Raw genomic sequence first — 14,678 nt, 5'->3', positions numbered from 1 at the left:
TGTTCAAATGCTTACACCCTACAGGCTTGAAAGTTTCATCTTTCACCAAGAGCAGTGGCTGTGGTCAGTTTGAAATCAAGTTTCACAGCAGATGGTGCCTCTCAAACTGCTCCTGCAGCATTATCCACTTCTCTGCTGCTGATTTGGCTGGAGGATCACTCATTGTGTAACTTTAAACTGCTCAAAAACACAGTCTTTTAAATGCTGCGTTGCAAACAGTTCTTCATGCTTTTATCGGATTTTTCAGGAGTTATTTGGGATACTGCACCACCAACCTTTTGGAACTCTGAAAACAATTCCCATACAAAAACCTAAAAAAATATCAAAGCTGCATTTAAGTAATGCTATACTCTGTAAGTTACATACACTGACTCCTGGTGATTCCATCAGTTGAGAAGGCAGTTTGTATTGTTCGCCAAGTTTGATCCTGCCTATAGATGAGCTCTTAATATACTTGGGCAATTGAAAACTCATAACCAATGTCTTTAGGAACTATTATATATGGATTTATGATTTATGAAGCATCCTTAAAAACCCAATCACATCATTAAAGTGGATTTTATATAACAGCATTATATAAGTTATTGATAGCCTAAAAAAAAAAAATCCTGGCATTGTTCATTTTACATTCGTAGCTCCTTCCTGTTAAATTTGAATTCACACAACTTCCCAGCTACAGAAAAGTTACACAGCCAGCCAGTTTTATTTTACTGTAAATGTACTGCTGATTAGCCTGACACCAATTTGGATAACCCTACCCCTTTGTCTAATTACCTGAGCCACTCCACATTCTCTACACACCATTGAAACTATAGCCATAGGAAGAGGTCATTTGTTGGGTTGTGTCACTTCCAGGCCTTTTAGGTTTACAGCACACACTCAAGATGAAGGAAGACCAAACATTTAATCCAATGACATCTGTCTCCTTTGATATGCTCCATCATTCCTTTGTTCCCCCTTTTATTTGGTCATGTGACCCTAACCTTTGCTTCCTGCCTGGCTGCCTCAAATCATCCCACAACCTATCAGTCACTGCCCACACTGTGTTCCAGACAGACACGCACCGCTCACTCAAGCCGTCAGCAAAAAGTCCAACTAAGCAACATTTTCACCCACAGACACAAACACTGAAGATTCCCATCCAGGTGTTTCAAATCCAATACACCCATACGTCGACTTTGAAATGTAAAATTATGTTAAAAGATTGCAGCACTAGAAAGAACCAGACATCTCAACCTCTGAATTACAAACTTTTATTCGGGCATACGCCAGATCGAACACCAAATGTCTCTTTTTCCTCTACAAAAACAACGACAGTTTGTACATATAAAAAATAAAAATACAATAGATTGATGAAGCAACAAACTTCTGCGATGTTTGACAACTACAGCCGCTCTGCAATGGGTAAGGTGTAGCAACATTATACCCCATAACTTCTAAAATAAGCAGGATTTGCTGTTCATTGAGCAGCAGAGGTCTTGGTGGTGTTTCTGGAGTTTGCAGTGAATGCTGCGATCTCACATGGGATAGTTGAGCACCACGTCTTGTTTGGCCAGCTCCAACAACATAGGGTCGTCGAAGAACTTGCTGATGCTCACATCCTCGCTCAGGCCCTTCGGAGAACCAAAAAAATAATAATTAGATATCATAAAGAAAATAAGACAATTTACAAGCACATTTTATAGAAGTAGCGATAAACAAGTGGTCAAAAGGCTCACTTTGCGTCTTCGGGTCTTGATCATGAACTCTCTGGCTAGATGGGGGGCAGGCTGAGGCTCGAGAGGCCTGATCACAATGCTCTTATCTAGAGGGTCACCGGGCACAATCTGAAAGACAAACATGATCGTCATGGTGAAAAATAAAGAGAGAAAGAGCAAATGGCAGCTGTGACTGGTCAACATGGGAATTCTTCCCCTTTTTACTCAACCGTGCACAATCTGTGAAATAATCTGACAACACGAAGCACATCAGAGCATTAACAAGCTGAGTGGGCATTTCATTAAATATCTGATTCAGTTGCAAGTCTGTCCCTTTGTTACTGAGTCAGGGGTGCGTCCATCAACATGATGGAAAGCGCAACGTGAAAGTGCTGTCACTCTTTTCGTCTGTGACCGACACGGCATCAGCGTCTTGTTAACAAGTTGAGTCAGAAGAAATTAGTTTGAAGGTTTTTAAACAATTTACTAAATCCACTAACTCATTGGATAACCTTTGAAAGTTTTTAGTGAGATGTGATACAGTTCCTAAATCCAGGAGGAAGAGGAAAGCTTGAATCTGAAGTAAGTAGTGTGAGGCAAGTAACTAAGACTTTCTCAGCCTCGAGGAGAGATTAAAAGTAGAGGAAAAGGGGAAAAATATCATCAATAGCATGGCTGAAGCCTAATCAACAGATGGATGGGAGCCTCGAACAAGAATAAGTCAGCAGCGCACTGATAGCATGCCAATACTGGCACTACATGATCAAACTAATGAGGGAGGCACAATATAGCCTCTTGAGTTAAATGTGGCAAACAGCATAGCTCACTGTGCTATATTCTTATTATCTGGGACAGCTGAATCTATATGTGCTGGCAGGACTAGTCAGCGGTGAACATTCATAGTGTTGATTGTATCGGTTACAGAAAGAGAGGCTGCCTTTTGAAGAGTAATTTAAGGATAGGTGGTCATGGGGATTGGTACTTCATCTTGGAAGTCTGCTGGGGGGAAAAAAATCCTTGTTTTTTGAGGGAGGGTTTCTCCAAACAATCTACAACTGAGCTAGGTGGAAATAATTCATCACATTGGTTCACATAATTGCAAAATATCAAAATATTTCTGCTGCAGTTTTAAAAATGAAAAGAAAATCATGAATCTTCCCAGGGGAAATCTGAGTTGGTAACTGCTCTAAAACATGAAGGGTAATTTATATTCTCAGGGAAAAAACTACACACAATACTTTGGAACCTAACAAGTTGACTGAAATAAGTTATGAGGGAGGAAAAAAAACCCTGTGTGCATTTGTCATCAGTGGGTTTCATTTATTTTTCATGTCCCAAAGGATCAGTGTACCTATAATACATCTTTTTACAGTATTTCAACAAGCTTATGAATAAATAATTCATGCCTAGCTTCTCGTCACACTTTCATTTTCACCTCAAGAGAATAAAACAAAACTTAGGAGTATAAAAAATACTTAATATTTCCATCCAGGATAATCCTTTTTTCTTTCAGATTAATTTCAGAGCAGCAAAGTATTAATCTACACTAAGTAGAGTTAATTTTCCCTGACACAGCTCTGCAGAGTGCAGACACAAACACATGTCAGACATGTGCAGAAAGATACCCGGACAGCCACGTTATACTTAAAACGTAATGACTCAACACTCCACTCTACTCCACATCAAAAGCGTTTTAACCAGAGTGGCAGACATGTGCACGACGTGGGTCACTCTGCTGCACAAGCTGCCATAATTTTATGTGGTGTCAGAGTTTGTGCGTGCAAGTGCATGAGTTTCAGCAGACGAACCAAAAATCATGCTGTCGTTTAGTGAATATTCACTATGAAATTCACAAATTAACCGTATGTTTTGGGTGGTTTTTTTGTGTGTTTTGATAAAATCTTATTCCACTCCTCAGATGCAAGCAGGTGAGGGTTGGCCATAATTTCATTCTCAATGAATCTAAGCTTTTTCTTTACTTGTATTAAAGTACAGCGTATACCAAACTCCATGTGCAAGTCTGACACCTCTAGACGTCTCCAAAGCTCCTTGAATGTCTGCGTTTTCTTAGCATTTCCACCTGGATTTTCACTGATGCTGTTACTGACTTTACTGAACAAACATCAGCTGGAAAGCAAGTTAATGTCTTTAAATCTTACCTGCCAGTGGTGGAACACAGACAGAGCAAAGGCCTGACCCTGTGTGTGTGTGCGAAGGTCTGTCTCAAAGCCGAACGAGTCGATGGCTGGGATGAAAGCCTTAATTGTGTAGAGAGGAGAGCCTGGAATTGGTGCATCCTGGGTGACGTGACCCCTGATCAATGACAAACACGACACCAATAATTAAAAAGCAGAAGGAATTTGTGTTTTCTAATATTTGCACTGCTTTGCACTAAACCCTACATCGATATAAAGAAAACAGACAAACCTCCTTCGAGCCAGCACTGTGTAAACTGCAGACACACAATCAGCCGGAGCCTGAACCTCTACAAAGTAATATGGCTCCATCAACCTCGGCGTGGCCTGAGACATAAGGGACAGTATACATTAAAGCAAGGACAAAAGCCTGGAGAAAAAAAAAATATGGCAATGGCATGTACAGCTGACTGACAGATTTATGAAAACAGCAGCATACAAGCCAAAGAAGATGAGGAAAGAAGCCAACATCATGAAAGAGGAATGTTATCACACTGCAATTAAAAAGACTGCACATCAGCAAAGATCCATACTCTAATCAAGGTAATGGAACATTAAAGAAAGTGCGGGTGAAAGGAAAAACTGGAGAAGCTAATGGCAGATGAGAAGAATGGGGATCGGGGGAAGAATGAGCTCACCATGAGGAAAGCAGAGTACACCACTCTCCTTGCTGTTGGGATGACCTGACCTCCTCCTCTGTGGAGAGGCTCCTGAGCTATGACCGCGTCCAGGATCTTGAACTTGACATTTCTGATGGCTGAAGGCAGCAAAACACACGGTTATGGTTAAATAACACTGATGAGGAAAGGCACATTTTGACAGTGTACGATTCCTACAAGGTTAGGAGGAAATTCCAGCACCAGATGCAATCCAAACAAAACAACGATTTTTTTTCCATAGAAGCAGCGTGTTTCAGTGGTGCGGGGATCAAAGAGAGAACTTACGTTCATCACACAGAGGTCCTTCCCTGGTGCCCCACTGGAAGCCCTGCACAATGCTGTCTTTGACTGAACCAAGCAGTGCTTTGTCCACCTGTAGGTGAAACACAATTTGATGGAGGATTGGTTAAAACCTTGACAGTTCAATATCCTTGTATGATTTGAATATTAAGTGACGGGTAGAAACTAAGCACAGCTAGCCAAGAGTGGATGTTCTAAACTTTTGTTTCTTTGAAATGTATTTGTTTGATCTTATATAATAAAAATTAAAATGAATCATTGATAACTAAACTACTGTCACAAATTTCATATAACGACATAGTTTAAGGCAGGGATCTCAAACTCCAGTCCTCGAGGGCCGGTGTCCTGAAAGTTTTCCATGTGTCCCTGTTGCAACACACCTGAATAAAATAAGTAGGTCATTACCTACTAATTTTATTCAGAGAGAACAAAACTTGACTGCATGCTGAAGTGGCAACCCCAAACCTTACTCAAGTAAATTTAAGTAAATGTAAGTGTTTGGAAAAATGTACTTCCAAAAGTTATTTTATTGCACTGTGTTCATTCACTCATGAGCTGCTGTAACATGAATCAAATGGCTGATTTTGAGATTTGGTGCAAGTATGCTCCTCTGGGTTTCTATTGTTAATGCATGAATTTCGGCAAGACTGAAAAAAAGTCAAACTGCCAAATACTCACAGGGCTTCAGCTTTTCAAATGACAAATTCTTTTGCATAAAAACAATTTGAATTTTGTGCTTTTAAAAGCCCCATTTTCTGTTATGTTTTTGGATGCTTTTTTAAACTGTCAAAGAGTTTTATTTTGTTTTGAAGAGTCTGTGCTCAAGTAGGAAAAAGCGTCTAGCATTAAATCTTTGCATAGACAAACAGGCGCACACACTGTTGTGACTGAGCTGCATGGCTGAATTAAAACCTCACCTCAGAAGGCAGTGTGTCGTCTACAAGAATGTTTGGTCCTGTAGTGTCTGGTCCGAAGGCCCAAATAGATCTGGCAGCCAGCAAATCCCAGTCGTACTTGGTCTGGAAAAACTCTCCCAGCTTCTTCCTGTCATGAGAAAAGAACAGAGCCTAGTTGAAACGAGGGCTGCACACTGTGCCACTGTGTAACATTAAAGATATTGGCTCGCTGGGGGGGTAAAGGGGTTAATGGAAGAGGAAGAGTATCCCATGCTGCCTCTGCTGGGTACCAATGAGCTCAGACATGTACTGATTGGAAGCCTCTCTCGAGCACCATACACACTCATGCATGTAATCATGTCAGAGAGAGGAGGAAATTCATCCATGCTTTTAGTGAATGATTCAATTACTGTAAGTGACTTGATCAATATAGCATGGAAGATTTTTTTTTTTTTAAATGAAGAAATACATTCATAATGCACAGAAGTTTGTTCTTCATATTGCCTTAATATTGAAATACAGAAAGTTGTTTATATACACTTTAAATAGATATATTGGTGACAGTAGCTGCTTTTGTATTTTACATTTCCTACACCCAATAGTCTTGAATACCAGTAATAAATTTTAAAGAAAAAGAAACATAAGAGGCAATTAAGATGTGACTAAAATATAGACTTTCATTGACTGTTGAGCTTTTTTTTTTTACAATGTTTGTCCAAATTATAAATGCATGGATTATTTTTAATACCTTAATGTAAAATACCAGCATTGATTGTATAAAGTCTGGCACAAAAAAAGCGGAGTTCTCTCTCTTGAGATGCTTTTCTTGGCCTTGTGCTTTTAGTTTTGGCTTCAGTAATCTAAATAAATAGATAAACAAATGAAAAATCATACTCAGCCGTATTAAGGTGACTGAGTTAGCCATCTAAGAACACGTGCATGTCTTTTGCCTTAAAAAGCTGCTCCAATGTGTTTTTCTGCATCCTTTCTCGTACTGTGAAATGCTGTTCAATCAGTTTTGCAGCATTTAACTGAATGTGAGCAGAAACTATAGTTCTATAACTTAAAAACACATCTTGCTACTTCTTGCTGCAGTCATAAAATCAGTACCTATCAGTGACCCAGTTCCTCTGGATGCCATGCATTCCGCTAACATAACACTGCCTTCACTGCGTTTGATAGATAATGTGGTATTGTTTGGATCATGAACCCTTTCTTTCTTTCCTTCCTTTTTCATTCTATGTGCCCACCATTCTGGCATGAGTTCATTTTACTTTCATTTATAAATAAACAAAAAACCAAACCATTAATCAACTGGGCATTTCTTTCCTTTTTAGGTCTTTTCTGGAAAATCTAAATTTGATCTGTTTCTGTTTCTTGAGTGTTGCCAGCAGTTTCCATGTTGTAAACTATTTAGATTTGTGAAGCGCCGCTTGACTGTAGACTTTTACAATAGGATAAATGAAAATAAAATATTGGTCAGGATGGCGCTGAAATATTGAGTATTTTATAACCCTGGTATCATATTAGAACGAAAAGGAAGAAATCAACACGTCTAAAATAAAAAGGTAAATTATATTGTTTTAGTTCATTGAAAGTTCATTCTATCTTCTATACGTGTGAGGATAAGAGTAATGTCTTCACCTACCTGTTCCAAGATATCTGCACTACTTCATTCTCGATGTCCTCGGCCAGCCCCTTCTCCAAGGGCTCAGCAATCATGGTGATCTTATTCCTGTCAATCATATCATACATCTATCAATCACTAATTCTGGGTTGGAGAGACACTCAGCTCAAGGGAAAGACTGACTGAAACACTCTGAACAGTGCACATATTTAACTTCTCAACATCAAACACTACAAACTGCAAAACAGCATGCATTAGATTTGAAACTTTAAAACTAAAAAAGAAAATTATTTTAGAGCCGGGTGCTCTAAATTATATTAATAATCTATCCCAGACTGCCCTCATGCTGTTGTTTGTTTGGATAAGATCTAAAAATATTACCCTCGACACGTACTTTTTATTAGGCGTCTCAGCAAAGCACTTCAGGGACGATGTCTCCACAACCGTTTCACAGAAAGTCACAACAGGGTCGGCAACCTGAGGGGGGACGAGGAGCGAAATTACAAATAGAAAGCAATGATTTTACTCGTGTGTACTGTCTTTATGTAATATTTCATTTTTCTACCAAAAAAGTAAATAAAAACCACAAAAAAAAAAACTTCTTCAAAAACATCAAAGCACATCTGGGTTGGCAGCGGAGAGGATAACACACCGTTTCTTCCCCTTTAACAGACTTTAACATTCCAGCTACAGCCTAATAACTTCCAGGCAAATTGCAGCAAAAACTAAATCTCATCATTTAAATTTTCTTACTAATTCTCACGGTCCCTAATGTTGTCACTATGAGACGTGAAATAAATGCCACAAGTTGTACATAATTAGTAAAGGGTTACTTTAATGTCGATTTCAGAGTACATCTTCCTCAAGTCGTGCATGACGCAGTCCAAGTAAAGCTCTCCTGTCCCCAAGATGACATGCTCTCCAGACTCCTCCACCTGAAAGACAAACACACCAGTCAATTAATTTAACTGTTGTTTAGATTACAGTCTGGAGCAGTGACACTTCCAATGTTTGTCCTTTCAAAGGTAAAACTACACTGAAATAATTTAAAACATACTGACTTTTAAATAACAGGCTCTGTTATTTAAAACAAATAAACAAACAAAAAATTATTGAAATATGTGTGATGTCGTACCTTTGTGGTGAGAGAAGGATAGCTCTTGTTGACCTTCCTCAGTCCGTCGAGCATTTTGGGCAGCTCTGATGGATTCACTGGCTCCACTGCGATCTTGATGACTGATGCTGTGTTGAACTTCAACGGCCTAAAAATCTGAGCCTAAAAGGCAGAGTTAAAAAAAACAACAACATGAGAATCTGGATTTGACTCTTTTTTTAATTTTTTTAAGACGTTGGACATATTTTTCTGCCGATCTCCCACCTCTTCATTCCCTCTGGGCTCTGTGATTGTGGCGGTCTTGACGATCGGCTGGTCACAGCCCTCAATGAGAACCCAGTTGCCGGCGGGCACTCGATTCACTTCAATCTGATATCTAAAATAGTGGAATCAACTGAAATTTTAATAACCAATCCCTGATTTGTGACAAAACAAAGAATTCAAGCTTTAAAAGTATACCTGGCCACAGAAATCCAGAGACGCCCCACAGTGCAGACCTGAGAGTCCTCCTCATCTTCAAGCGTGTAGTTCTCTCCCAAGACCTTGACGGGCTGACCTGCCTGAATGGTCCCGCTCAGCACCCGACCGAAAGCATGGAACTGAACACCATCCTCTGTGCTGTACATCTTAGTGGTGTGGCACATCAGAGGACCCTGTGGACGACAGACATGAGAACATAAGAGGAATAATGAAGAAGTGGAAAGTTTTAACCACTGGAACGCAACTTTTAGTAAAAGGTATCAATTAACAATTTGTGTTTTTCGAGCAATTCAAGGAGCCCTTTGACTTTATTTGCATCAGACCTGAAAGAATTCCACTGGAAGGAGATTGCCACCTTTAGTAGTTAACTGCTGCATCTTCTCAGCACACAACAAACCTGAACTTCCATTAAACTTACATCAGGATCACACTCTGCCATGACTTCCCCCAAGTCTGAGTCAAGACCTCCGGTGTAGGTGTGCTCGATCTTGTTCCTAGCACCCTCTTGTGGTGAAGGAATGTGTTGCACGCACATGTCTACAAAGCCTGCAAGAAAAGCACCAAGATTTCAATATTTAATGTACTGAAGATATGAGACTCAGATTTTCTAAAGAATAACCATTAATCTACAGATTACAGTTACAAAATACAGACAAGCTAATAGTCTATAGTATTATTACTACTTTATTGATCACGCAGCGAAGCATACAAGGCTGTATAGTATTTTAAGTTTCAGAAAAAGAAATAAATAAAAAATAATATATATAAATAAAACAAAATAAATAAATAAATCGGGCAATACCAGTGAACTCTCCAAAGAAGCGATTACAGACGAGCCTCAGCAAGGGTCTAATGTTCAGCTTCAGCTCCTCCTTAGTCAGGTGGATACCAAGCTCATCCAAAACTCGAGGGAGAGACGTGTCCACATCCCCAACCACCTAGGCACAAAGAGGATTTAGGTAAGGATTACACACAGAGCTTTGCGAGCTCATCCCACCCTTCCTGCAGCCAGAATGTACTGGGCTACCTGGTTGTGCCTATGTTAAAAAAATAAACAAATAAGACGTTAAATGCATCGAACCTGTGAGAGGATCTTGTAGAGAGGCTCCAGAACAAATTCCACAAAGCTGCGCTGGGAGTTACTACTGGGAGCTTTTTTCGTGAACTTGCGACTGAATTAGGAAGGGGAGAAAACTGTTGTAGTAGTAATAATAGTAATGATGTATTAAGAGCATAGTTGCGTATCTCGTGACAATCCACATTAGCTACTCACGTTTTGGGGTTGAAATAAATATCTCCCCAGAGCCTCTTGGCAAACTCATTATAGTTGATGTCACCTACAAACAGAGAGAGAAAGGGTAAGAGGATACTGTGCGGTGTATGAAATAAAGTCATGGCTTTTTGTAGGGCTGGTCACATGAAAGTCAAAGCTTTGAAGCCCCCCCGGACTGAACTAAGATTCTTCAGTTCTGACATTTGTTTTTCAGACTTCCTGAACCATTTTAAAAATCAAAATCATGTGTGTTAAGATTATTTTTCAAGACAGAAAAATATCAAAACGATATATTATACATCAGCTTTCAGTAAAAGCCATAAACACTTGTTAGATTTACAACCTGAAAGCCCCCTAACTTCAGAGTATTTTGTAATCTCATGGTTTTAGCTTATCGAATCTACTTTAGAAACCAGTAATTATTTAATTCATCAACCATGCTTTGTAAACAAAAAAAGTTTCATTTAACAAAAAAAAAAAACAACACATAACAAACTGAAATAGATAAACTGTATAAGGATGCCATGTTTCTTATACATTTACATGTTTTTAATGAATTAAATTGGGTCAAAATAGCAGAAATACACAAGGTTCATTATTCAGACAAAGCTTTATGGTTAAAAACAGCAATATATTAATACTGCTGTAGTGAAGCACTGATTTCACTACTTTATAAGCCCAAAAGTCATCTCACCATAGGTATCTGAGTAGATCTTTGCAAAGGACCCCAGGGTGAAACAGATGCTGTACTGAGAGCTGGCAAAGCAGACATTTCCAAGGAGAGGAGACACCACCAAGTTCTCATCTGTGGAATATGTGCTGAGAGGGAAGAGAAATAGCCAATCAGCAACCAGTGTCACTGGGTGGTCAGTTACAGATTAATGCGGCTTTCCTTTAAAAGAAATTCTTGCTGCGACCATGTTCACCGCCTGACAAAATAAAGAATCCTGCTGGCAAGCTTCACACTACCTCATACCACCAAGATATCATGTTAGAAAATATTTAAACGTAGTGACTTAACATACACCAAGACAATAATATTTATTATTAACAAATATTTTTATGGTAATTTCCTTTGGGGGAAAAAAAGGGGGAAATATCACATAAAACACTTCACACGCTTCAGACACTGTTAGCGAGGGGTTCCCAGTATTACCTCAGCAAACCATTGACCTCATCTACAATGTGGCGAAGTTTATAATAAGCATCTGTGGGTGGCAGTTTGAGCTCCAGAATGAGACGATCAACCTTGTTGATGCAGATGGTGATCGCCATTCGCTCCTGAACTGCATGCTTGATGAGACGCTCTGTGTTCAGCATCACCTGGGCAGAGATACACAAATATCTGTGAGATCTATGGGCAGCTGAAGAACACACGTAAAATGACATAAAAAGATATAGATAGTGTTGGTTTGGGAGAACCGCAAATAGGAGTTGACTCACTCCTTCTGCTGCATCTATGAAGAGGACAACGCCATCTGAGAGGCGGATGCTAGATGTGACCTCGTCAGAGAAATTCACGTGACCTATGGGAGGACAAGCACAAAAGCAGACTTGTTAGTTTTTATGTTTTTTGTCAGCAACTTTTAGATCATTCTATAAAACCTCAAAATGTGCATCTAACAACTAAAGGATCCAATGTGAATACAATACCTGGTGTATCCATTATATTGAAAAGGTAGGATTTTCCTCTGGAGTCAGGCAGGACCATTGTGACAGGGGTACTTTTGATGCCAACTCCTCTCTATAAAAACATGGATCAGGCAAAAGCAAGGGAAACATCAATAAAGTCTTCTAAAGAAGATATTCAGGCTAAATAGACTCTGGATACTTATAAATATTGATAGTATTACTTAGTAATGAATGCTATGTAGCATTACAGCAGTTAAACCAAGCCACTCACCTCTTGTTCGGTAAACAGGATGTCTGTGTACCGGAGCTGAAAAAGTAAAACAGATCATGTTGGTCTCAGCTGTCATATACAGAATTTATGTATAACATACTGCAAACATTTTGAATTATTGTACACAACACTCACATCCACATCATCTCTCTTCCTGATTTCTGGGTGTGTCTGCTCAATCAGGCAATCCACAAAACAGGTCTGAATGGAATAAACACATTAATTAGATTCCCGTGAGCCACAGATGGCTCTAAAGTGCAGCCATGTTATTAGCATATGCTCCAAAATGTTCCAAATCTGTTCAATTTTTCATCTTAGGAACACATGTTCGCTTGGCTACATGCTGGAGGAGGACCACGACTGGAAGAGCATATTTAAAGAAGCCTGAGCCCGGAGCAGGAATAAGGCAGACTCTAACCTTGCCGTGGTGAAGGTGACCGCAGAGGGTGACGTTACGAATCAGCTCTGGCCCATCCATCAGATCTGCGAGAAATCTGGCGAGGGAGAAGAGGGTTAATGCTGCTTGCTAAAGACACACTGTAAATGCATGTAGATGGACGAATGTGTAAAGAATATCACACGAGATCAGTCTGTGAAACACTGAACTGCATTTTCAGATGCAACAAAACACTTGAAAAATTCTTACTCCATATCGTAAACTGTGGCAGGCAACTCCTGTTCCATCAGGGTGAACTGCTTGTTCTTCACAGGCTTGATGATCGGCTCTGGAAGGAGTAAAAAGACAATATTGTGTACAGGATTATGAAAAGAAGCATTTTTAAGACTGCACTCCTTGACTATGTTTACAGTACAGCAAAATTCAGTCTACTGTTAAAATGTATCTGAAAATACAGAGAGTGAATCTGAGGGTTTTCAAAACATTTACATTTTTCTTTAATTTTGCCCAGTATTGTAACAGGTGTACTATTGCGCCTCTTTTCATCCATCTATGTTCTTCCACTTATGCTGCTTCCTAACAAACCCAAATTCACTGTTAAGTTCAGCTCGACCAAGATGACAAGACCTTCGGGGTTTCTCGTTAGTGACTACACATGTAAGCATGATTGGTCCTCATAAAGTTAAAGCCATGAGCATCTGTTACTTGACAGAAGTCTAAGCATTTTCCTATCATTTTTTGTAGCTTATTTTTTTATTCTTGACTAAATTAAAACCCATTTTTAAAATAATGGTGACTTTGCATTTATAATAATGTTAATCATGGTGCTGGTAATTTTCTGTTGAGAGAAGGCAAAAACCAATTTTCTGTATGTAGAAACCTTGGATTTTGGTCAACAAGGTTTGTTTTTTTTTTCATCTTTAGATCAATTTAAGCAGTCCTACCTGTAAGTGGTTGTGTATCTTCCTCCTGTACAATAGTTTCCACTTCAGGCCCATAGACCTCCTCTGCTGTAGGATAGTACTTCTTGTCCTCATGCAGGACCACCTCCATGCCAGGGACATCATCATCAGCATCCGCTGGCTCATCCTCGTCATCTTCATCACCCTGCAAATTGTAAATACCACAAACTTATGTACACACTGCAAACACGAACTTCGGTACTACCTGGTAATTACTGCTGGTTCTTGAGTTTTAAGCATACCTCGTCGACGTCTCTGTCCTCTGCATCCAGGTCATCATCATCGTCGTCAGAGTCCAGCTCTGGACCGATGTAGTTCCCAAACTCGTCATACAAATCAGCCTCCATATCGCAGAGAACTAAATGAGGGGTTGATATATCAATGAGCAAGTGAATTTGGTGGCAAAGTTCATTTAATAAATACGATCCACTGTAGCATACAAAACGCATAACGTTTCAGCAGAAAAATACATAGGAGAGGAAAAAAAGACGAGATATTTAAAATGTATAACGTATCTTATTGCTGTTTAAGTTAGCCAAAACGTAACGTGTTACTGAGTCATCAATAACACATCAGTAACTTCCTCACTTTAATGCTTCACTGGAAAATGAAATTTACTTTTAATATAAGTTAGCTTTAGCTTGTTGTTTGTCTGCCAGTGGCGGTTAACATTCATGAGAAAGTATATACCACTGTAAGTCACCGCTAAAGCGAATGCTAACGCTAACCGCTACATAGCATGCAGGGACGCAGTTAAGTTACTTTTATAAAGTTCACTCGAGTTTTCTGTCCACAGATAATCAGCACAGAAAATGCATCTGGACTAAGACGTTTCCGTTTGACATAAGCAGCTCTTCTATTACTGCACTAGCGATCCTAAGACGACCATGTTAGCCGGCTAACAAGCACAGAAATGAATGGCTTGAAAGCGACGTTTGAGTTACGTTGTTGTTGTTCAGAGATTTTAGTTAGAGATAATTCAGTGCTGCATGCTGTTAAATACACGTACCTGTATCCTGCAGGAATCACTTAATTACCGATTTCGGGTTTACTGAAAGTTGTATTTATAAGCAGAGGAGAAAATATTATTCAAAAAGCGCCATGCGCACCAGACGCTTCCGGTTTTCTTCTTCAGCTGTTTAATATGAAGGCGGTTAACAATCGATGTTAAAGCT

General features: G+C 39.4%; 1 protein-coding gene across 1 annotated transcript; it reads right to left on the bottom strand.

The window, feature by feature from the left end:
- Positions 1 to 1,239: 1,239 nt before the first annotated feature.
- eftud2 (elongation factor Tu GTP binding domain containing 2) lies at positions 1,240 to 14,630 on the bottom strand. The gene is made up of 28 exons (XM_063472287.1): positions 14,513 to 14,630; positions 13,746 to 13,861; positions 13,486 to 13,648; positions 12,791 to 12,869; positions 12,563 to 12,638; positions 12,280 to 12,345; positions 12,145 to 12,180; positions 11,895 to 11,985; positions 11,685 to 11,767; positions 11,398 to 11,564; positions 10,936 to 11,060; positions 10,242 to 10,305; positions 10,050 to 10,140; positions 9,771 to 9,906; positions 9,387 to 9,514; positions 8,948 to 9,141; positions 8,753 to 8,864; positions 8,510 to 8,650; positions 8,208 to 8,309; positions 7,769 to 7,851; positions 7,396 to 7,482; positions 5,769 to 5,895; positions 4,837 to 4,924; positions 4,531 to 4,649; positions 4,125 to 4,219; positions 3,857 to 4,010; positions 1,719 to 1,826; positions 1,240 to 1,613 (listed from the first exon to the last, which is right to left on the bottom strand). Exons 2-28 carry the CDS (start codon positions 13,848 to 13,850, stop codon positions 1,518 to 1,520), a joined length of 2,916 nt encoding a protein of 971 aa, XP_063328357.1. The 5' UTR covers positions 13,851 to 13,861; positions 14,513 to 14,630; the 3' UTR covers positions 1,240 to 1,517.
- Between the last annotated feature and the right edge of the window lie 48 nt (positions 14,631 to 14,678).

This window comes from Pelmatolapia mariae, linkage group LG4 (genome assembly GCF_036321145.2).
Source record: "Pelmatolapia mariae isolate MD_Pm_ZW linkage group LG4, Pm_UMD_F_2, whole genome shotgun sequence".
NCBI classification, from domain to species: Eukaryota; Metazoa; Chordata; class Actinopteri; order Cichliformes; family Cichlidae; genus Pelmatolapia; species Pelmatolapia mariae.
This window is presented reverse-complemented; position numbering and strand designations above follow the sequence as displayed.

Coding starts and splice junctions, on each gene's coding strand:
- eftud2 (XM_063472287.1), bottom strand. CDS start 13,850: ATGGAGGCTGATTTGTATGACGAGTTTGGGAACTACATCGGTCCAGAG. Junction 8,310..8,509: donor ATCCTTCTCTCACCACAAAG/GTACGACATCAC, acceptor TTTGTCTTTCAG/GTGGAGGAGTCTGGAGAGCA. Junction 1,614..1,718: donor TCAAGACCCGAAGACGCAAA/GTGAGCCTTTTG, acceptor GGTTCTCCGAAG/GGCCTGAGCGAGGATGTGAG.